The sequence below is a fragment of the Rhinoderma darwinii genome, chromosome 1 (assembly GCF_050947455.1).
Source record: "Rhinoderma darwinii isolate aRhiDar2 chromosome 1, aRhiDar2.hap1, whole genome shotgun sequence".
NCBI classification, from domain to species: domain Eukaryota; kingdom Metazoa; phylum Chordata; class Amphibia; order Anura; family Rhinodermatidae; genus Rhinoderma; species Rhinoderma darwinii.
In genome coordinates this window covers 266,125,092-266,148,200 of record NC_134687.1, presented here as the reverse complement: position 1 = coordinate 266,148,200, position 23,109 = coordinate 266,125,092, and the positions used below count along the sequence as shown (strand labels likewise).

Sequence of the window (23,109 nt, the reverse complement as noted above, 5' to 3'; positions counted from 1 at the left end):
AAATCTTGCGAACAAAAGCTGGGTATCCAGGTTTCAGATGAAGATTGGCAAAAGGCATTCGTGCTCGCACACTAATTACCCACATCTTGTTTTGCACAAGAGAAGAATTACAAAATACTCACCAGGTGGTACAGATGCCACTCTTTCCTCCTTAGGATCTTCTCCTCTGTGTCAGACCAATGCTGCCGTTGCAGGGTTCCCCCGGGGACAATGCTACATATTTGATAGCATTGCCCATTGCTTCCCCCTTTCTGGATAAAGATATTCAGTGTTATGACCAGCAGGTTTGTGGACCCACTGGGCTTCTCCAACAATTTGGCTTAGGGCCACCTCTAAGGGTGTTATCCAAGTAGTTTCCCGTTCTTCAACCTTTAAACCCTATACACGGATATGATCTTTGCTGGGGGATTCTACCAGGTCGCTACCTCTTAAGCTGGTTTCCAGCAGTACAGCTGATGGCCAAACAGTCAAGAAACAGACACTGGCAGATGGTACCTTGAAGAATGGAAGCTGACAGCAGATCGCTGGTAACAGGTGGATAGAGGATAGCTGAACACAGGCAAGTAGCGGGTAGCTAGATGCAGGTAGGTAATGGGTAGCTGAACACAGGCAGGTAGCAGGCAGCTGGACACAGGCAGATAGCGGGTAGCTATACACAGGCAGATAGTGGGTAGTTGCACACAGACAGGTAGCAGATAGCTGGACACAGGCAGGTAGCGGGCAGCTGGATCCGGTTGACAGCAAATAGCAGACTGGATACATGCTGGTAATGGATGACTGGATACATGCTGACCACAGATAGCAATAGCGGACTGGATAAAGGTTGGTAATGACGCAGGCTGGTAATGGATGACTGGACACAGGCTACCCAGAGATAGCAATAGCCAACTGGATACAGGCTGGTAATGGATAACTGGATACAGGCTGGCCACAGGCAGCAATAGCGTACTGGATACAGGCTGGTAACGGACAACTGGATACAGGCTGAGAACAGATAGCAATAGCGGACTGGAATCCGATGCATACAGGAACCTTCGCTCAGACACCAAGTCAATAGTGGAGGTGCCTTAAGTAGTCGTGGCATGAACAGGGATTAGATGGGTGAATATGAATTTCAGAGCTGGCCTTTTTTTAGTAACGGCCGGAGCATGCGCCCGCGCACTCAGGAAACAACGGCCGCGAGCAGAGTATACCAGCAGACGCCAGCGGCATTGAAAAGGAAAAGGCCGCTGAAGGAGATATAAGATGCAGCAGTTGGGACCGCCGGCAGGCGCGGAACCCGCTGGCGTTACATTCAGCCTCTGTAACAAACTCACTGGATCCACCATATCTACTTCTCCCAAGGCTGGTCTCCTTACCATTGTACCCAGGTCGCTCTTGAGCCTTAAGCAAGTTCTCCTCAGACATTTCTTGATTGCTGCTAGAATTGTGGTCCCTCGCCACTGGAAATAAACTGCTTCTCCTTCTCATGTGAGTGGGTGGTAGAGGTAAACCATCTTATAAGGTTGGAGGAGCTCATGTTTGATGAATATAACAGGTCAGACGGATTTATCTGTACTTGGACTGTTTGGGCCGAGTTTCAGGATAGGGATGACTTCCTTGTTGGCTAGATGACCGCTATTGAGATGTTGTCTCGTCTACTGAACATTGCCCTTTGGAGAGATGCTACTGCATGCTGCTGTGCCATTTCCCCCACTGTTCCCCTTATTCCCTCCCATGCCTCACCCTTTGTGTTCTGTTTATTTTGCTACTTCTCTCTTTCCTTCTCCTGTTTTTAGTGGTTTCATTTTTTTTTCCTTTTTATTGCCACCTATATTTTTAATTGCGTTTATATTGTTGCATAGTTTATTTGTTGTTCTTTTTGATTTAGTGGTTACCCTTCGTGAGTGCATAAATTAATCCAACTATGCTTCTCATGTCACCACTCCACTTATGTCAAAAATTTTCATGACATGCCTTTATTTTCTGTAAAAAATAGTTATGGCTCTTTGAATGGTTAGTAGATCACTGTATAGGTATCTCTATGTTTACTTGTTACGGGGATCTCTGCATAATGAGGCCCCAGCCTTTTTTCTATTTTAGATATACAGACATTGAGTTTTGGCCCCTGAAAAGGCTCAAATATTTTACACAAGTTTTGTCACCAAGGGCATGGATCAACTACCCCATCAATTAAATATTACAATGATGGTGAAAGCACCCACAAGTGTGCTTAAACAGATAATTTATTTCACAAGGTTGAGAAAGGCTATATGGCAGCCTAAAAGTTGCTTTGCGAATAAATGATACATTTAATTATACTTGTGAATGGTGTTGCCTTCCTACAAAATTTTAAAATTACAATCATTTTCTGATCTTGTGTTCATTAAAAAATGTTTCTAAAATTGCTTTTTTTATTCCTTTTTATAAATAGAACTCGAAGTTGCAAGACTAAGCACAGATGTGAATTTGGAAGACCTACATTTCCCACAGAATATTGGATATGAAAGCTCTATTCAACTGTCTTCGAATACACTGAGACAAAATGGACGCAATGGTAAATAAAAATTATATAACAATTAGTAAAACCACTGATGTATTTCTTAAAAACAATAGTTCAGTATGAGAATCTCACCAACATTAATAGTATAGAAGTATACACATATAACTGGACGTATTAACCCATGCAAACTGCAGTCAAAGCCCTTCACATAAACAAGTATATTCTAAAGCGAGTCATACCCAGCCCAACATTTAAAATTACTTTTTTTGGATCTAGTTCCAGTAATTACTTTTTACTTTTCTTCTCCTAAGGATTCGGTCTTGCTCGTTTAACCCCTTAGATGCCGTGGTCAATAGCGACTGCATCATCTAAGCTATTAAAAAAAAGGGGGACGTCCCATTGGCTGTTTTGTGTCACGATTGCGAGGTGCCGCTGGTTGTCATGGCAGACTGGGGGCCTATTGAAGGTCTGCCATCTTTGTGCTCCTATTAAGCACTGTCAGAGGCAATACATAAGCATTTCAGCTTAAAATGCAAGCAATCAAGTTAATACAGTTTAAATACAGTAAAAATAAAGTTTATTTTTACATCTATCTATATATATACACACCAAAAAAAAAAAAAAGTTAAAGAAACACCTGTTTCCCATTTTCTCCCAAAAGCTATGTAAAATATAATAATAATAACACAACTGGTATCACCACATCTGTAAAAGTCTGAATTATTGCAATACAACATTATTTAACCAGCTTGGTGAAGGAAATAAAAAAAATAATTAAAGTGCCAGAATCGCTGTTTTTTGGTCACCTCATCTCCCACAAAAAATGGAATAATAAGTGCTCAAAAAGTCTGATGCACCGCAAAATTAAACTACACCCCTCGAGGAATTTATCAAGGGGTATAGTGAGCATTTTGACCCCCATTGTGTTTGCTGAATTTAGTGGAATTAGGCTATGAAAAGGAAAATCTAAATTTTTTCTAATATAACATAAAAACTTTACATTTTTACAAGGCATAAAGGAGAAAAAGTACCCCCAAATTTGAAATGCAGTTTCTCCCAATTAGGGGAATACCCCATATGTAGTAATAAACTGTTGTTTGGAGACCCAGCAGGGCTCAGAAGGGAAGGAGCACCATTTGGCTTTTGGAGCTAAAGTTTAACTGGAATGGTTTTCTATTGTCGCATTTGCAAACCCCCTGATGTACCAAAACAGTGGAAACCCCCCAAAAAAGTAAGCCCATTTGGGAAACTACACCCCTTCAAGAAATGTGGGGTATAGTGAGAATTTTGACCCCACAGCTGTTTTGCTGAATTTAGTGGAATTAGGTTGTGAAAATGAAAATCTACAATTCTTTCTAATAAAATGTAGTTTTAGCTGAGATTTTTCCATTTTCACAATAGATAAAGGAGAAAAAGCACCACAATATTTATAAAGCAAACTCTTCTGAGTACACCAATACCCATATGTGGTAATAAACTGTTGTTTGGACACACGGCAGGGCGCAGAAAGGCAGGAGCACTATTTGGCATACAGATTTTGGTGGATTGTTTTTTGGGTGCCATATCGCATTTGCAAAACCCCTGAGGTACTAGCGTACATTGGAAGCCTCCAAGAAGTGACCCCATTTTGGAAACTGCACCCCTCAAGGCATTTATAATTTGCCTGGACATATGACAGGGCTCAGAAGTGAAGAGCAACATGCACATTTGAGGCGTATTTTGGGGATTTTTCACAGCATTGGCCCACAATCGCAGGGCTCTCAGGTCAAATTGTGAAACAAACCCCCAAGTGTTGATCCCTATTTTGGAAACTAGACCCCTTAAGGCATTTTAAGGGGTGTAGTGAGAATTTTGGCCCCACCGGTGTTTTTTCATTGGAAATTAATGTGCAGCGTATGATGCAAAGTAAAAATTGCAGTTTTCCACTGATATGCCATTTTAGTGCACAATATGTTGTGCCCAGTTTATGCCGCTGAAGACAAATATCTCATAAACTGTTAACCCGTTAGTGACCGGCCCATAGTCTTTTTGCGTCGGTCACTAACGGGCCTTATTCCGATGCCATAGACTTTTTACGTCGCGGCATCGGAATAAGTAAACAGAGCAGGGAGCTGTCAAATATCCCTGCTCTCAGCTGCCCGAGGTAGCTGAGGGCTGGGGGCGTCCCTGCTCTGCCGGGTGAGATCGATATAAGTATCTAGCTCACCTGTTTAACCCCTCAGATGCCGTGCTCAATAGCGAGCACCGCATCTGAGTGGTTTTGGAGAGAGGGAGGGAGCTCCCTCTCTCTCCCACCGACACCCGGCGATACGATCGCCGAGTGTCAGTGTCTCCCATGGCAGCCGAGGGCCTAATAAAGGCCCCCAGGTCTGCCTGTAATGAATGCCTGCTAGATCATGCCGCAGGCAAGACCTAGCAGATGCCTGTCCGTTTTAAACGGACAGGCAGTAATACACTGCAATACAAAAGTATTGCAGTGTATTATAATAGCGATCGGACCATCGCATATTAAAGTCCCCTAGTGGGACTAGTAAAAAAGTAAAAAATTTTTTTTAATAAAGTTAATTTTAAAAAAAAGTGAAAAAAATGAAAAACCCACTTTTTCCACTTGCAAACTACTTTACTATTAAAAAACCAAAATAAAGTTAAAAAGTTACACATATTTGGTATCGCCGCGTCCGTAACGACCCCGACTATAAAGCTATTACATTACTTAACCCGCACGGTGAACGCCGTAAAAAATTGTAATAAAAAACGACGGAAAAATTCCTGTTTTCTGTGAATCCTGACTTTAAAAAAATGTGATTAAAAAGTGATCAAAAAGTCGCATCTACTTCAAAATGGTACCAATAAAAACTACAAGTCGTCCCGCAAAAAAAAGCCCTCATACAACTGCATCGGCGAAAAAATAAAAATGTTACGGCTCTTCAAATGTGGAGACACAAAAACAAATAATTTTGAAAAAAAAGCATTTTTACTGTGTAAAAGTAGTAAAACATACAAAAACTATACAAATTTGGTATAGTTGCAATCGTAACAACCCGCCGAATAAACTTATTGTGTTTTTTATACCACACGGTAAACGGCGTCGATTTAGGACGCAAAAAAGAGTGGCAAAATTTCCAAATTTTTTCTATCCACCCCCCAAAAAAAGTTAATAAAAGTTAATCAATAAATAATATGTACCTCAAAATGGTGCTATTAAAAAATACAACTTGTCCCGCAAAAAACAAGACCTTATACAGCTATGTCGACGCAAAAATAAAAAAGTTATAGCTCTTGGAATGTGACGATGGAAAAACGTAAAAAATAGCCTGGTCATTAAGGTCTAAAATAGGCTGGTCATTAAGGGGTTAAGCGGGTACTCCCGGGTATGGTGATGCCATTTATGTGAACGTAAACTGCTGTTTGGTTACACTGTAAGGTTCTGAAGGCAAGCAGCACTTTTGGCTTTTGGAGTGAAAATTTTGCTTGGTAGGAGTTCTGTTCAGGGCATAATAAGAGGGTATAATAATGCGATAAATAAATAATAATCCACAGATGTGTGGCCAGCGTCACACTGGTAAATGGTGCCCAATCTTATCCGCTTTTGGAACACACTCTGCAGAACTTTTTTTCTTTTTTTTATCCCCTGGAGCTGTGTTAGGGCTTATTTGTTGCAGGACAATCTGTAGTTTTAATTAGTAACATTTTGGGGTACATGCAATCTTTCACTTTTTATTAAATTTTTGGGCAAGCAAGTTGAACAAAAACCAGCAATTCTGACAATGTTATTTATCCTTTTTTTTTTTACAGTGGTCACTGTGGGCTATAAATGTCATTTTGACTTTATTCTGCGAGTTGATACTATTACGGCGATACCATATGCAATATAGTTTTTTTTTTCTGTTATGCCGTGTTTGCACAATTAACACATTTTTTTTTAAATAATATTTTTTTTGTGTCACCATATTCTGAGAGCCATAACTGTTTTATTTTCCACTCAAAAAAGCTGTGTAAGTTCTTGTTTGCAGGATGGATTGTAGTTTTTATTAGTACAGTTTTACATGCAACTTTTTAATTTCTTTTTATTCTATGTTTTGGTTTGGGTTGTGACCAAACAATTGTGTTTCTGGCATGGTTTTTCATAAAAAAATATTGCGGTGTTTAACATGCGGGAAAGTGACATTGTAGTTTTCTAGTTTGGGTTGTTACGAGCTCGATGATACCAAATTTGTGTACTTTTGGTAACGTTTTTATTTTTTTCCTATAATAAAATACTTATTATAGGAAAAAAAGGCAGCTTTTGTTTGTTTAACTTATACCTTTTATCTTGATGCATTTGTACAAAATTTGTATTAACTTTTTATAAAAAAATGTTTTGTCCCACTAGGGGATTTGAAGGCCTGCACCTCTAATCTTTATTCTAATATTGTAGCGCCCATGGCCGTGGGCCGTCGGGTTCACTCACCTCCCGACGCCCGCAGCCATGGATCTGTGAGCGCTGGCCTCCGTCTCCCTCCTAGGAGATGCCAGCACTCACTTCCGCTCCGTCCGGCTGGGTCCCGTAGGGTGCGCGCGCACGTTCGCGCCCGCTCTTAAAGGGCCAGCGCGCGCACATGAAAACAATAATCATTAACCCACATGATTTCCTGCTCTATAAGAATGCCCCAGCCCTTCTGATCCTTGCCTGAGCGTTGTTAGTCTTTCCCAGTCTGTCTCGCAAATGGTCCCTTAGTGTCTCCCGTTCCAGCTGTTAACCGTGCCGTTACCGTTCCTGTATTCCGCATTGTTCCTGTGCCTACCCGCGTTCAAGTACCATCTGCCACGTCAAGTGCCCTCTGCCACGTCAAGTGCCATCTGCCACGTCAAGTGTCTTCTGCCACGTCAAGTGTCTACCGCTCATCGGATACTGCCCGCCACGTCTGGCGCCACTTGCCGCACCTGCCTCCATCCGTGTTGAAGCCACAGCCACCGCCCGGACTATTTCAGGTACCTAAGCATTACTGTCTGCCATCTTACTTTCACATAGACTGTGACCTGGTCAGCTGCCTCCCCGCTACGGCGGAGCGGCCTAGTGGGTCCACAAACCCAGTATCCGTGACCGTACGCTCAGGCCATGGAACCCGCTGGCCAGCCCAAGACCCCAGTACAGAAGATTCAGACAGAGATGCATAACCTACGCACACGTCAGGATCAACTCCTTGAGGCGGTGAATTCTGGTCCGCCTGGATCTACTCGCTGTTCCACCCCCGGTTCTTGCTCCAGAGGCTGTTGCCGTGCCACTGCCTGTTGCTCCCCCTGTTTGTTCCGGTTCCTCAGTTCCTCTGCCTCTTCCTCCTCGCTACGACGGTGACCCCAGAGCATGCAGAGGATTTCTTAATCAATGCACGGTGCATTTTAGGCTACGGCCTCATCTCTTCCCCTCCGAGGAGGCCAAAGTAGCGTTCATTATCTCCCTCCTCGCTGGCAAGGCCCTCGCATGGGCGAACCCAATCTTGGAGCAAGAGGGACCTGTATCCTCGGACCTAGCCTAGTTCCTGCAGTCCTTTCGTGCCGTGTTCGAGGAGCCGGGTCGAACATCCTCTGCCGCAGCCACTCTGTTGACCCTCAAGCAAGAAGGCTCCACAGTAGGGGAGTATGCGATCTCCTTCCGTACCCTAGCAGCCGAGCTGGCATGGAACAATGAGGCACTGGTGGCGACCTTCTGGCAGGGACTGTCCTCTCACATCAAGGACGAACTGGCAGCCCGCGACCTTCCTTCTACCTTGGATGCCCTCATCCTGTTAGCCACCCGGGTTGATATGAGAATCCGGGAGCGCTCTCAAGTGGTTCGTCAGGAGAGCCGGACCCACAGACCAGCACCCCCTGCCCAGAGACCACTATTGTCCACTCCTAGTGCGCTACCTGAGGAACCCATGCAGGTAGACAGTGTCCGGTTATCTGAACAGGAGAAGCAGCGCAGACGCTCCTCTGGACTTTGCATGTATTGCGGCCTCAAGGGTCATTTTGTGCGCCAATGCCCACAGAAACCGGGAAACTCCAGTACCTAGGGTTGGTTGGAGAGGCAACTCTAGGTGGAACGTCTTCAAACGTTAAAACCTCTTCCAAATTGTCGATACCTGTGGCCATCGTCACCGGACAGACATCACATCCTTCCTCCGCCTATCTTGACTCTGGAGCGGCTGCTAATTTTATCCACCAAGATCTAGTGGATCGGTTTCAACTACCCACAGTCCGTCTGGAGAGACCCCTGGCAGTTGCCTCTGTGAATGGTCTACCGTTGCCTCATCCAATCATGCTCATCACTGAGCCGGTGACATTACGGGTCGGAGCTCTTCACTCAGAACAGATCTCCTTCCTGGTACTACCCAAGGCTATCAATCCTATCCTGCTGGGTCTGCCATGGCTCCGTCTACACGCCCCGACACTCGACTGGAGTTCTGGAGAAGTTCTTCAATGGGGTTCCAGATGCCATAGCCATTGCCTGTCACAAGTCCGTCCTGTTGTGCCCCCTCTGCCTCAGTCACTCTCCGATCTACCTTCTCAGTATGCCAATTTTCGGATGTCTTCTGCAAACGAGAGGCTGAGACGTTGCCTCCACATCGGAATTATGACTGTCCCATTGAACTGGTTCCCAATGCTTCTCTTCCCCGTGGACGAGTATATCCTCTCTTATTGCCAGAGACTTTATCGATGTCAGCCTATATCAAGGAGAACTTGGAGAGGGGTTTTATTCGAAAATCTTCCTCCCCGGCCGGGGCAGGATTCTTCTTCGTTAAAAAGAGAGATGGATCTCTCCGACCCTGCATTGACTACCGTGGTCTCAATCAGATCACGGTCAAGAACAAATACCCGTTGCCACTCATTTCCGAGCTGTTTGATCGCATACGAGGAGCCAAAATTTTTTCCAAGCTAGATCTGCGGGGGGCCTATAATCTAATCCGGATTCGCCGGGGTGACGAATGGAAGACGGCATTTAACACCCGCGATGGGCACTACGAATACCGAGTGATGCCCTTCGGCCTGTGTAACGCTCCCGCAGTATTTCAGGAGTTCATTAATGACATCTTCCGAGATCTCCTCTATACGTGTGTTGTAGTTTATCTCGATGATATTCTAATCTTCTCCCCAGATCTGATGACCCATCGGAGGCATGTTCGTCAAGTTCTTCTGCGACTAAGAGAGAATCGCTTGTATGCCAAGTTAGAGAAATGCACCTTTGAAAAGAGGTCTCTGCCCTTCCTGGGCTATGTCATCTCGGATCAAGGCCTTAAGATGGACCCTGAGAAGTTAAAGTCTGTCCTGGAATGGCCACGTCCTCAAGGCCTAAGCGCCATACAGCGGTTCCTGGGTTTCGCCAATTTCTACCGGCAGTTTATTCCGAACTTTTCTTCTGACGGCCCCCATCTCTACCCTTACCAAGAAGGGTGTGAACGCCAAGGTGTGGACTCCAGAGGCAGAGTCCGCATTCATTAGCCTCAAGAAAGCCTTCACTTCAGCTTCGATCCTCCATCATCCTGACCTATCTCGGCAGTTCTCACTGGAAGTGGACGCTTCCTCTGTTGGTGCAGGTGCACTTCTGTTCCAGAGGAGCTCCAAAGGAAAGGCAGTAGTATGTGGCTACTACTCAAGACTGTTTTCCTCTGCTGAGCGCAATTATTCCATTGGAGATCGGGAGCTACTGGCTATCAAATTTGCCCTGGAGGAGTGGAGACATCTTCTGGAGGGCGCTGCTCACCCCATCCTGATCTTCACCGACCACAAGAATCTCACTTACCTTCAGTCCGCTCAAAGACTGAATCCTCGTCAAGCCAGTTGGTCACTGTTCTTCACACGTTTCCAATTTCTGCTCCACTACCGTCCCGCTGACAATAACGTGAGGGCCGATGCCCTGTCCAGATCATTTGAAACGGAAGACACGGTGGAGTCCCTTCAGACGATTATAGACCCATCCTGCGTTGTCACCGCCAATCCTCTGCAGCTTAGAAATATCCCTCAGGGGAGAACTTTTGTTCGGTTGGCAGACAGAAAAATAATTCTCCGCTGGGGACACAGTTCTAAACTAGCTGGGCACGCCGGTGTCCGTAAGACCCAGGACCTGATCGCTCGTCACTTCTGGTGGCCCACGCTACCTAAGGATGTTCTGGACTTTGTCTCTGCTTGCACGGTGTGTGCCTCTAACAAAGTGACTCACAGCAAGCCTGCCGGCCTACTTCAACCTCTGCCTGTTCCCAACGCCCCCTGGCAGCACATCGCTATGGACTTCGTCACAGACCTTCCTCTCTCAGCAGGATGCAACACCATCTGGGTGGTGGTGGACCGGTTCTCTAAGATGGCACATTTTATCCCGCTGACCGGCCTACCCTCTGCTCCTCGACTGGCAAGTTTCTTCATTCAGCACATCTTCCGCTTGCATGGCTTGCCTCTTCACATTGTGTCCGACCGGGGTGTTCAGTTTACCTCCAAGTTCTGGAGAGCCCTCTGTAAACTCCTGGATGTGAGTTTGGACTTTTCCTCTGCCTATCACCCCCAGTCCAATGGGCAAGTTGAGAGGATCAACCAGATCATGGAAAATTATCTCCGCCACTTCATCTCTTCACAGCACGATAACTGGGTACAGCTTCTTCCATGGGCTGAGTTTTCATATAATAACCACACAAGCGAGTCCACCACTTCCTCTCCGTTTCACATCGTGTACAGTCAACATCCCAGAGTTCCTCTTCCAGTGTCGACTTCATCTCAGGTAACCGCTGCTGACTCTGCATATGGGGACTTCCTGCAAATCTGGCAACAGACCCGGTCCTCTATTTTGCTGGCGGTAGATCGCATGAGGCGTAAGGCAGATACCAAAAGAAGAGAGCCGCCTCAGTATCTTCCTGGGACTAAAGTCTGGCTGTCCTCTCGAAACATTCGCTTGAGGGTGCCTTCATACAAGTTTGCTCCCAGGTTCCTTCGTCCTTTCGAGACCCTGCAACAAATTAACCCTATTTCCTATAAGCTGCGGCTGCCCCCTACCCTCAGAATCCCTAACTCCTTCCATGTGTCCCTCCTGAAACCAGTGGTCCTGAACCGCTACAGCAAGACCTCTAGTTCCACAGTTGCTTCCAGCGGCCTTTCTGATGTATTCGAGGTAAAGGAGATCCTGGACCGCAAGAGGGTAGGAGGAAGGACTTTCTATCTGGTGGATTGGAGAGGGTTTGGTCCTGAGGAGAGGTCCTGGGAGCCAGAAGAGAACCTCAGCGCCCCTACTCTTATTAAAAAGTTCCTCTCTCACTCTGGTCCCAAGAAGAGGGGGCGTAAGAGAGGGGATACTGTAGCGCCCATGGCCGCGGGCCGTCGGGTTCCCTCACCTCCCAACGCCCGCAGCCATGGATCTGTGAGCGCTGGCCTCCGTCTCCCTCCTAGGAGATGCCAGCGCTCACTTCCGCTCCGTCCGGCTGGGTCCCGTAGGGTGCGCGCGCACGCTCGCGCCCGCTCTTAAAGAGCCAGCGCGCGCACATGAAAACAATAATCATTAACCCACATGATTTCCTGCTCTATAAGAATGCCCCAGCCCTTCTGATCCTTGCCTGAGCGTTGTTAGTCTTTCCCAGTCTGTCTCGCAAATGGTCCCTTAGTGTCTCCCGTTCCAGCTGTTACCCGTGCCCTGTTACCGTTCCTGTGTTCCGCATTGTTCCTGTGCCTACCCGCGTTCAAGTGTCATCTGCCACGTCAAGTGTCATCTGCCACGTCAAGTGCCATCTGCCAGGTCAAGTGCCATCTGCCACGTCAAGTGCCATCTGCCACGTCAAGTGTCTTCTGCCACGTCAAGTGTCTTCTGCCACGTCAAGTGTCTACCGCTCATTGGATACTGCCCGCCACGTCTGGCGCCACTTGCCGCACCTGCCTCCATCCGTGCTGAAGCCACAGCCACCGCCCGGACTATTTCAGGTACCTAAGCATTACTGTCTGCCATCTTACTTTCACATAGACTGTGACCTGGTCAGCTGCCTCCCCGCTACGGCGGAGCGGCCTAGTGGGTCCACAAACCCAGTGTCGTATAGGGGTTATACACACGGATGATGGTGGGCTGGTACATACAGGGTTGATGGGGGCCCCTGTATATAACCCCCATTATTCATGTATGTAACCCCCATCATCCCTGTATATACCAGTCAGCTATCATCCCTGTGTGTAACCACCATCACCCGAGTATATATCATCCATCATCTCTGCATATAACTCCCATCACCTGTATAAAGGGTTGATAGGGATAATATACATGGATGATGGGGGTTATATACAGGAATGATGTGTTAATATACAGGGACCCCCATCCCTGTATATACCAGCCCGTCATCATCCCTGTATATAACCCCCATCATCCGTGAATATGCAATTGGGGTGGACACAGACTAAACAAGAAGTAAATAGGGAGGGCATTGAGACGGAAATAAAGAGTAAATGGGGTGGGCATTGAGGACACTGTGGATCAATAAGATGCCTGCAGTGCAGTGGACTCTAAAAATATGTGAGGTGAGCCGCTCACGGCTCGGCACAGACAGGTGCGAGGCAGTGACGTCATCGCACTTGTCTGTGCTGAGTCATGTGCGGCCTATGTTACACAATGAGTAGAGCGGGAAACTGACGGCTCCCTGCTCTACTATAGGATTCAACTATATCTGCATCCTGAGGAAGCAAAAAACTTAAAAAAAACAAAATGCACAAGATGACGTCGGTTATCTGCGCTGAATTTCAGTTTAGTTTTTTCTCCCTATTAATTGCCCAGTCCTAGGCTGGGGATCTTCTACCTTGGCTGCCATGAACTTGCATGAACTTCCATGAACCTTGGAATGCATTAGCTAAAATGAAATGTTCCAAATCACCAACAACCTAGATAGGCAAGTCTAGGCAGGATTTATTTGTTTTGTTTTAAATGTAAGGTATGGCTTTCACAGCTAATTCTCTTAACTGTAATAACAATTTTTATTGCTCCAATAAATCTTCTTCTTGTATGTAAAGGTCCTATTGCACCGCCCGATAATCGGCCGATCGTTGATCGGCGCTCGTTTGCTCCTGTCACACGGAGCTATGGATGGGGAAGAGCAGTTGTTACTCCGATCACTCGTCCCTATACTTTATTATTATGTCGGCAGCACTTCTCATAGGGAGATGTGCTGATAACGATAATATTTTACTTTTTTAAAACAATATGCTCAGCAGATGATCGAGCGTTTGCTCGTTCATCTGCTGATCGCTGCCCTGTCTACACAGGGCAACTATTGCCAATGAGCGTTCTATGAACGCTTGTCTGCCCGATAATCACACAGTGTAAAACACCCTTAAAGAGGCTCTGTCACCAGATTTTGCAACCCCTATCTGCTATTGCAGCAGATAGGCGCTGCAATGTAGATTACAGTAACGTTTTTATTTTTAAAAAACGAGCATTTTTGTCCAAGTTATGACCATTTTTGTAATTATGCAAATGAGGCTTGCAAAAGTCCAAGTGGGTGTGTTTAAAAGTAAAAGTCCAAGTGGGCGTGTATTAGGTGCGTACATCGGGGCGTTTTTAATACTTTTACTAGCTGGGCGCTGTGAAGAGAAGTAACATCCTCTTCTCTTCAGAACGCCCAGCTTCTGACAGTGCAGATCTGTGACGTCACTCACAGGTCCTGCATCGTGACGGCCACATCGGCAGCAGAGGCTACAGTTGATTCTGCAGCAGCATCAGCGTTTGCAGGTAAGATCGACTTACCTAGTAGTATACTGTGTGAGGGGTAGTGTCAGGGTTTTACAGTAGTATATTTCAGACTCAGGGGATCTGAATTCATTCAATGACATGGCATGCAAATAGGGTGTGAAGCATGCAAATAGAGGTGTGGTCTGAAAATCATTTATTAATTGTAATCGAGGTTACATGTTCAAATAATCGTGATTTTGATTTAGGTCATAATTTCCCAGCCCTACCCCAGCTTCAACTATCTAGCTATCAAAGCCCTCCCCACTCTGTGTTCAAACAAGGTTGTTTCAGGATTTGCGTCACTAGGTGCTCGCTGTAAAGTGTAAGTTCACACGTAACTACTGCAGATTTTATGCAGAAAATCGGCAGCATAATACAGTAGCAGCAGAGTCAATGAGGTTTAAACAAATCTCATCCACACGTAGCATAAATGATTAGTGAAAAAAACGCTCAGAAATTGACCTGCGGTGCGGTTTTCTTAATCCGTAGCTGTTATGTTGGGTTTGTTGACCCACAGGGCCGTACTGCCTTGGTGGTATGGCAGCCGGCGAACAGGGCGCAGGTCAGAGTCTATAGTTCATATAGGGTACCTGTGGCAGCTCAGACAGTAGCAAGGCAGGCTTGGCTGGGACTAGGCAGCAGGTAGACGTCAGGCGTGGAGCAGCAGGACAGGCGTAGTATACAGCACAGCACGGCACTAGATCAGGATACAGGTTACAGGAACAGGAAACATCGGGAGCAGGAAACACTAGGGGACCATTTGCAAGACAAACTTAGGATACAACAACAACAACGCTCAGACACAGAAGCAAGCTGCTGTGCCCCTCTTATAGTCCAGGGACTCATGGGCTGATAGTGTAATGTCGGGGTAGGGAGACAGATAGGTGAGCCCTAATCTACCCGCCACTCAGTCCCTGCCTACTTGCACGGCCCATCCTAGGCGATGGCGTACAACTGGGCGACGGTCCCTACGCTCAATATGTGCACGACAGACAAACAGACAAGGGTACACAGAAGCTAAGGGAAATGGGGCAGTTGCCCACGGCAACACCATGAGCAACAAGAGTAGTGAATGGGCCGAGTCAAACCAGGAGTGTACGAGGTACCAAACGCAGAGCAGGAGCGTAGTCAGTAAAGCCAGGGTTGATATGAAGCAGAGGTCAATAGTAATAGCAGGAGCAGCAGAGCCAGGAAACAAGAAAGAATCACAGGCAAAGACAAGCAGGAAATGAAGGTATAAATAGACCGAGGGTGGGAGCTAGAACCGTCTGGCCAGGCTGTGATAGGTTCTCCCACTCCTAAGCCTACCAGCCTGAGTGGTAGCAGATCGAGTCACTCTATCAGACCTAGGAGCAGGTGCAGACTGATTAACCACGGGCGTCGACACAGAAGCTGTGTCTGGCAGATCCTTTACAGTACTCCACCTTTTATGAGGGGCCACTGGACCCTTCCTAGGTGGACCTGGCTTATTGGGGAACCGAAGATGGAACCTCCTGATCAATACCCCAGCGTGAACATCCCGGGTGGGTACCCAAGTCCTCTCCTCAGGCCCGTATCCTCTCCAATGGACCAGGTACTGGAGGGAGCCTTGGACCATCCTGCTGTCCACAATCTTGGCCACCTCAAAGTCTACCCCTTCAGGGGTGAGAACAGGGACCGGAGGTTTCCTCAAGGTAACCAAGGACGGGGAGCAGCGTTTCAGGAGGGAGGCATGAAACACGTTGTGTATTTGAAAAGACGGGGGTAACTCCAGCCGGAAGGAAACAGGGTTAAGGACCTCAATGACCTTGTACGGCCCTATATACCGGGGAGCAAATTTTTTGGACGAAACTTTAAGGCGCAAATTTTTTGAAGACAGCCACACCAGATCCCCGACCACAAACAAGGGGTTAGCAGAAAGTCTTCTATCTGCCTGAGTCTTTTGTATGCTCTGGGACGCCTCTAGGTTCTTCTGAACCTGGGCCCAGACTGTGCACCGTTCCCGATGAACGACATCTACCTCGGGATTGTTGGAACCACCAGGTGAAACGGAGGAGAACTGTAGATTAAACAAAAAAATTACAGAAAAAGGGGGAGACCCCTGACGAGTTACTGACCCTGTTATTAAGGGAAAATTCGACGAGGGGAATGAAGGAGACCCAATCATATTGACAGTCAGAGATAAAACACCTTAAATAGGGGTTGATGTCAGACAGTGTGGATTCTGACATGGGTAAGGTGCTCTATTTTAGAGCCATTCATATTTAGGCTTTATTTGCCTCCCTTGCTGTTGTCTTAATATATACACCCATCAGTGTACTTTTATATGGGTGTAATTGGTTGCTGTGTCTGAACCCTTGCATTTAGTTCTGATCAAAACGTGTCACTTATCTGTGTTCTTTACTAAATAGTCTGGATGCAAGATATTATGCATCGCAGCTCCACTCTACACTTCTAATATTTATATAGTGTAATCTTTATCATCTCCTGTGCTTTATATTTGCACGCATCATTGTCTGGTATCTTCTCACATTGTGGCAATCATCTCTAACTTTTAATATGTCTTTTGTTATTTTTTGTATATTTGTTTCAATAAAAATTTTCATCTTTTAATTACATTTCGGTGTGTCAGACTCTGTCTTTTAGGTTATTATTGCTCTAGAGACTGATTAGTCCTCTCAGTTTGGCCATTAGTTTCAGGATGGAAGGCCGAGTAAAAGGACAGATCAATCTCCAGCTTCTTATAGAAAGCTCTCCAAAACAATGAAACAAATTGCACCCCTCTGTCAGAAACAATATTGACAGGAACCCCATGGAGACGCAGGATGTGTTTGACAAACAAGGTAGCTAACGTCTTGGCACTGGGTAGTTTCTTGAGGGGCACAAAGTGGCACATCTTACTGAAGCGGTCTACTACAACCCACACCACCGATTTGCCTTGAGATGGAGGCAGATCGGTGATCAAATTCATGGAGATATGGGTCCAAGGTCTCTGGGGAATGGGCAAAGAACATAGTAAGCCCGCTGGTCGGGACCTGGGAGTCTTGTACCTAGCACAAATTTCACAAGCGGAGACGTAGGCCTCAACGTCTTTAGGCAACCCAGGCCACCAATAGTTTCTAGCAATGAGGTGCTTGGTACCCAGGATGCCTGGATGGCCGCATAATGCAGAGTCAGAGATCAGCCGCAATTTCGGAGACTAAGTCAGAATCAACAGAGGATATTATTATACCTGGGGGTAAAAACACAATAAAAAACAACGCCCATCGAGCTTGTCTCGGGTTTGGCCTCCGGGCAGATTCTAGGAAAACCAGATTCTTGTGGGCGGTAAGGACCGTTACCTGGTGCCTAGCCCTCTCCATAAGTGGCGCCACTCTTCAAATGCCCATTTAATGGCTAAGAGTTTGCGGTCGCCCACGTCATAGTTACTCTCAGTGGGCGAGAACTTCCTGGAGAAGTAGGCACAGGGACGGAGATGGGTGAGGGACCTGGTACCCTGGGACAAGACAGCACCCACTCCCACCTCGGATGAGTCAACTTCCACGATGAGTGGCTCCATTTGGTTAGACTGAATCAGCACTGGGGCAGCGATAAAACACTTCTTAAGGATCTCAAAAGCCTGGACCACCTCCGTAGGCCAGTGGAGGGGATCAACACCTTTGCGAGTAAGATCCGTAAGAGGCTTAGCGATGACCGAGAAGTTAGCAATAAATCTACTGTAATAATTCGCAAACCCCAGAAAGCACTGTAACGCCTTCAGGGAGGCAGGTTGGACCCATTCAGCCACAGCCTGAACCTTGGCAGGGTCCATGCGGAATTCATTAGGAGTGAGGATTTGACCCAAAAATGGTATCTCCTGCACCCCAAACACACATTTTTCGGATTTAGCAAAGAGTTTGTTTTCCCGAAGGGCCTGGAACACCTTCCTGACATGCTCAATGTGGGAGGATCAATACTTGGAAAACACAAGTATGTCATCAAGGTACACTACAAAAAATACCCCCAGGTAGTCTCTTAAAATCGCATTTATGAAATTCTGGAAGACCGCGGGAGCATTACACATCCCAAAGGGCATGACGAGGTATTCAAAATGACCTTCGGGCGTGTTAAACGCAGTCTTCCACTCATCCCCTTCTCTGACTCGGATAAGGTTATAAGCCCCCCTAAGATCAAACTTAGAGAACCATCGGGCCCCTTGAACCGGATTGAAGAGATCAGGAATCAAAGGAAGGGGATACTGGTTCCTTACAGTGATCATATTCAAGTTTCGGTAATCGATGCACGGCCTAAGACCACCATCCTTCTTCCCTACGAAGAAGAAGCCAACACCTACCGGAGAAGTAGAGGGGCGAATGTAGCCCTTGGCCAGGCTTTCCTGGATATACTCCCTCATGGCCTCACGTTCGGGACAAGAGAGATTAAATATCCTACCTTAGGGAGCTTAGCTCATGGTACCAAATCGATTGCACAATCGTATTCACTATGAGGAGGTAACACTTCGGAGGCCTTTTTAGAATAAACATCAGCGAAGTCCTGAATAAACTCAATTAGAGTGTTCACCTCCTCAGGGAGAGAAATAAAATTAACAGAAAAACCGTTTGTCATGCATTCATTACCCCATTTAGTAAGATCCCCAGTATTCCACTTAAACGTGGAATTATGCATCTGCAACCAGGGAAGGCCTAAATCCAAATTGGACGATAATCCCTGCATCACCAGTACAGAGCACTGCTCCAAATGAATGGAGCCAACAATGAGTTCAAAAACAGGGGTATGCTGCGTAAAATAACCATTAGCGAGTGGAGTCGATACCCACTACCGGGACAGGTTTAGGCAAATCAATCAATGGCATAGCTAGAGACAGCAAATTCCACAGACATAATATTAGCAGAAGACCCTGAATCCACAAAGGCACTGCCGGTGGCAGACCTACCCTCAAACGAGACCTGAAAGGGAAGCAAGACCTTATTATGTTTCATATTTACGGGAAATACCTGTGCGCCCAAGCGACCTCCCCGATGGTCACTTATGCGCGGAAGTTTTCCGGCTGGAGTACTATTACGCCTAGGACAGTTGTTCACTTGATGCTTGTCATCCCCACAGTAGAAGCAGAGACCATTCTTCCTGCGGGGCTCTCTACATTGTTGGGGAGACACGGAGGCCCCGAGTTGCATTGGTTCATCTGAGTTTTCCGTGGAAGAACGAAGCAACGGAACCTCGGGAGCCATCATGGTGGAGCCAGAGGAGAAGGCACAAAAACGTTCAAGTCGTCGTTCCCTGAGACGTCGGTCAAGGCGTACCGCTAAAGCCATAACCTGATCTAGAGAGTCAGAAGTGGTATAGCTAACTAATAGGTCTTTCAGGGCGTTCGACAGACCCAATCTAAACTGGCACCTCAAGGCATGGTCATTCCACCGAGAAGCTACACACCACTTCCTAAAGTCAGAACAGTACTCCTCAACGGGTCTCTTACCCTGACGTAAGGTCACCAGCTGACTCTCGGCAAAGGCAGTCTTGTCAGTCTCGTCATAGATGAGCCAGAGAACAGAAAAAAAATGGTCAACAGAGGAAAGTTCAGGAACTGTCCTAGGCGTAAGAATAAGCAGCCGGAAAACTTCTGCGCCTAAGTGACCACCGGTTTCAGGAGAGAGACATGAAAAGAATTGGTTATCCTGAGGGCAGGAGGCAGCTAAAGCTTGTAGGCGACAGGGTTGATGCGTTGCAGGATCTCGAAGGGTCTGAGGAACCTAGGGGCAAACTTGAATGACACCCTGAGTCGAATGTTCCTGGAGGACAGTCAGACATTTGTGCCAGGAAGAAACTGAGAAGGTATCTTCTCCTTGTGTCCGCCTTCCGTTTCATACGGTCAACCACCAGCAGGATGGAGGATCGAGTCTGCTGCCAGATCTGTAGAAAGTCCCTAAAGGCCATGTCAGCAGCTGGTACCTTGGACGTATCAGGAACCGGGAGAGGTATTCGTGGGTATTGGCCAAGGACAATGAAGAACAGTGTGTTCCTTGTGGACTCGCTGGTATGATTGTTGTAAGAGAACTCAGCCCACGGAAGCAACTGCACCCAGTCATCATTCTGCTTAGAGACGAAATGGCGTAGGTAGTTCTCCAAGATCTGTTTGATCCTCTAGACCTGACCATTGGACTGAGGATGGTAGGCCGAGGAAAAGTCCAACTTCACGCTTAGGAGTCCGCAGAGGGCTCTCCAGAACCTCGAGGTGAACTGAATCCCCCGATCAGACACAATATGCTGCGGCAAGCCATGCAGGCGGAAGGTGTGTTGGATAAACAGCTTGGCCAGTTGAGGAGCAGACGGAAGACCAATCAGAGGAACGAAGTGGGCCATTTTCGAAAATCGATCCACCACCACCTCGACAGTACTTCATCCGGCAGAGAGAGGCAGGTCAGTAATAAAGTCCATCGCTATATGCTGCCAGGGGGCATCGGGCACAGGAAATGGCTGTAGCAGGCCAGAAGGTCTGGAGTGAGCGACCTTGTTAGCTGCACACAGAGAGCAGGAGTTTCATAACGTCTTTTGGCAGCATGGGCCAGCAGAAATTACAGGCAATCAGATCCCGGGTCTTACGAGTCCCCGCATGACCTACCAATCTAGAGGCGTGTCCCCAGCGGAGGACTCTCCCTCGGTCAGCTATGCGCACAAAAGTCCCCCCTTGAGGAATGTCCCCAACTTGCAGTGGATTGACCGAGACAATGCAGAATGGGTCGATAATGTTCTGTGGCATCTCCATGGTGTCTTATGTTTTGAAAGACCTGGACAAGGCATCGGCCCTACCATTCTTGTCAGCCGGGCAATAATGGAGCTCAAACTGGAAACTGGCAAAGAACAGTGACAACCTGGCCTGACGAGGATTTAGCAGTTGGGCCGTCTGGAGGTAGGTGAGGTTCTTGTGGTCCGTAAAAATCGGGATGGGATGAGCTGCGCCCTATATTAGATGTCTCCACTCCTCCAGGGCTAATTTGATGGCTAGTAACTCCCGATCCCCAATCGAGTAGTTGCGTTCTGCGGAAGAGAAGAGCTTAGAGAAATATCCACATACCATTGACTTGCCCTTGGAGCCTCTCTAGAACAGGAGTGTGCCAGCAACGACAGAGGAGGCGTCCACCTCCAACAAGAACTGTAGAGAAACATCTGGATAATGGAGGATAGAGGCTGACGTGAAGGCAATCTTCAGGCTATTGAATGCCTCAGGAGTCCACACCTTGACGTTCATGCCCTTCTTGGTGATGTTACAGATTCGAGATGTCAGTGAAGAGAAGTTTGGGATGAACTGTCTGTAAAAATTGGCGAATCCCAGAAAGCACTGTATGGCCCTCAAGCCTTGAGGACTTGGCCATTCCAGGACGGTCTTTACCTTTTCAGGATCCATCTTGAGACCACTATTCGAGATTATCTAGCCCAGGAAGGGTAGAGCATCTCTCTCAAACACGCACTTCTTCAACTTGGCGTACAGATGATTCTCCCTTAACCGCAGCAAGACTTGACGGACATGTCTCTGATCTCAAACATAGAGGAGGTCCCGGAAGATGTCATTAACGAACTCCTGGAAGACCGCGGGGGCATTACACAGGGCGAAGGGCATTACTAGATATTCATAGTGTCCGTCACGGGTGGTAAATGCCGTCTTCCATTCGTCACCCTGGCAAATCCGGATTAGGTTGTAAGCCCCATGCATGTCTAGTTTGGAAAAAACTTGGCACCACTTATACGGTCAAATCATTCTGAGATCAATGGCAATTGATACTTATTTTTCACCGTGATCCGGTTGAGACCCCTGTAGTCGATACAGGGACGTAGAGAACCATCTTTCTTTTCGACAAAGAAGAACCCGGTTCCTGCCGGGGAGGAAGACTTGCGTATGAAGCGCCGCTCCAAGTTCTCTATAACTTAGGCGGACATGGACAGAGTCTCTGGCAAAGAGAGAGGATATACCCTACCACGGGGAAGGGATGCACCAGGAATCAGCTCGATAGGACAGTAATACGCCTGGTGTGGGGGCAGTGTCTCCGCCTCCTTCTTTCTGAAGACGTCCGCAAATGCAGCAAAATGACCAGGCAATCCTGCCAGTGACTGAGGCAGAGGAGGCTGAGCCGAGGGAAATCTGTCCTAGGCAACGATTGTGACCCCACTGTAGAACCTCTCCAGAGTTCCAGTCCAGAACTGGGGCATGTAGTCAGAGCCAAGGCAGGCCCAGCAGCAAGGGGTTAACGGCCTTGGACAAGACAAAAAATTATAGCAACTCAGAGTGGAGAGCTCCCAATTGGAGCCTTAGTGGCTTGGTCACATCAATAACTGGATCTCGCAGAGGAAGTCAATTTACTGATGCCACCGTCAATCGCCTCTCCAGAGGGGTAGTGGGCAATTTAAGAAGATCCACCAGGTCTCTACAAATGAAATTAGCAGCGGATCCAGAGTCCAGATATGCAGAGACCTGATGCGTTCTCTCGCCGGACACTATGGTCACGGGTAAGGACAATTTGGACGGAAGTCCTTTTTTACCCAAGGTTGTCTCTCCTACCAACCCTAGGCTTTGGGGCTTTTGGGGACACAGGCGCACAAGATGGCCTCCGAGGCCGCAATATAGACAGAGTCCCGAAGTGCGTCTGCGTAGTCTCTTCTGAGAAGACAGCTTACAACGGTCCACGCTTACAAACTCCATATGAGGATCGGCATCAGAGGATACAAGAGGTTGCTGCAAGAATGGAGTCAGACTAGGGAGGCTTCCCTCCTGCCGAGCTTCTTGGAACAGTTCTCGGATCCTCATATCAAGCCGGGTGGACAGAAAGACAATATCATCTAGAGTAAACGGCAGATCTCGGGCAGCAAGCTCGTCCTTAATTCTAGGGGACAGGCCATGCCAAAATTTAGCCACCAGGGCCTTATTGTGCCACAACAGTTCTCCCGCCAGGGTGCGGAA

At 47.2% G+C, this 23,109-nt stretch overlaps 1 protein-coding gene across 9 annotated transcripts in view; it reads left to right on the top strand.

Annotated features, from left to right (window-relative positions):
- ADGRL3 (adhesion G protein-coupled receptor L3) overlaps nt 1-23,109 on the top strand; it is a 2,099,109-nt gene that overhangs the window by 874,005 nt on the left and 1,201,995 nt on the right. For all 9 annotated transcript variants that reach the window (XM_075863876.1, XM_075863871.1, XM_075863866.1 and 6 more), the window contains exon 13: nt 2,414-2,536. In XM_075863876.1, the coding sequence (XP_075719991.1) occupies nt 2,414-2,536 (123 nt within the window). The remainder of the gene's footprint in view (nt 1-2,413; nt 2,537-23,109) is intronic.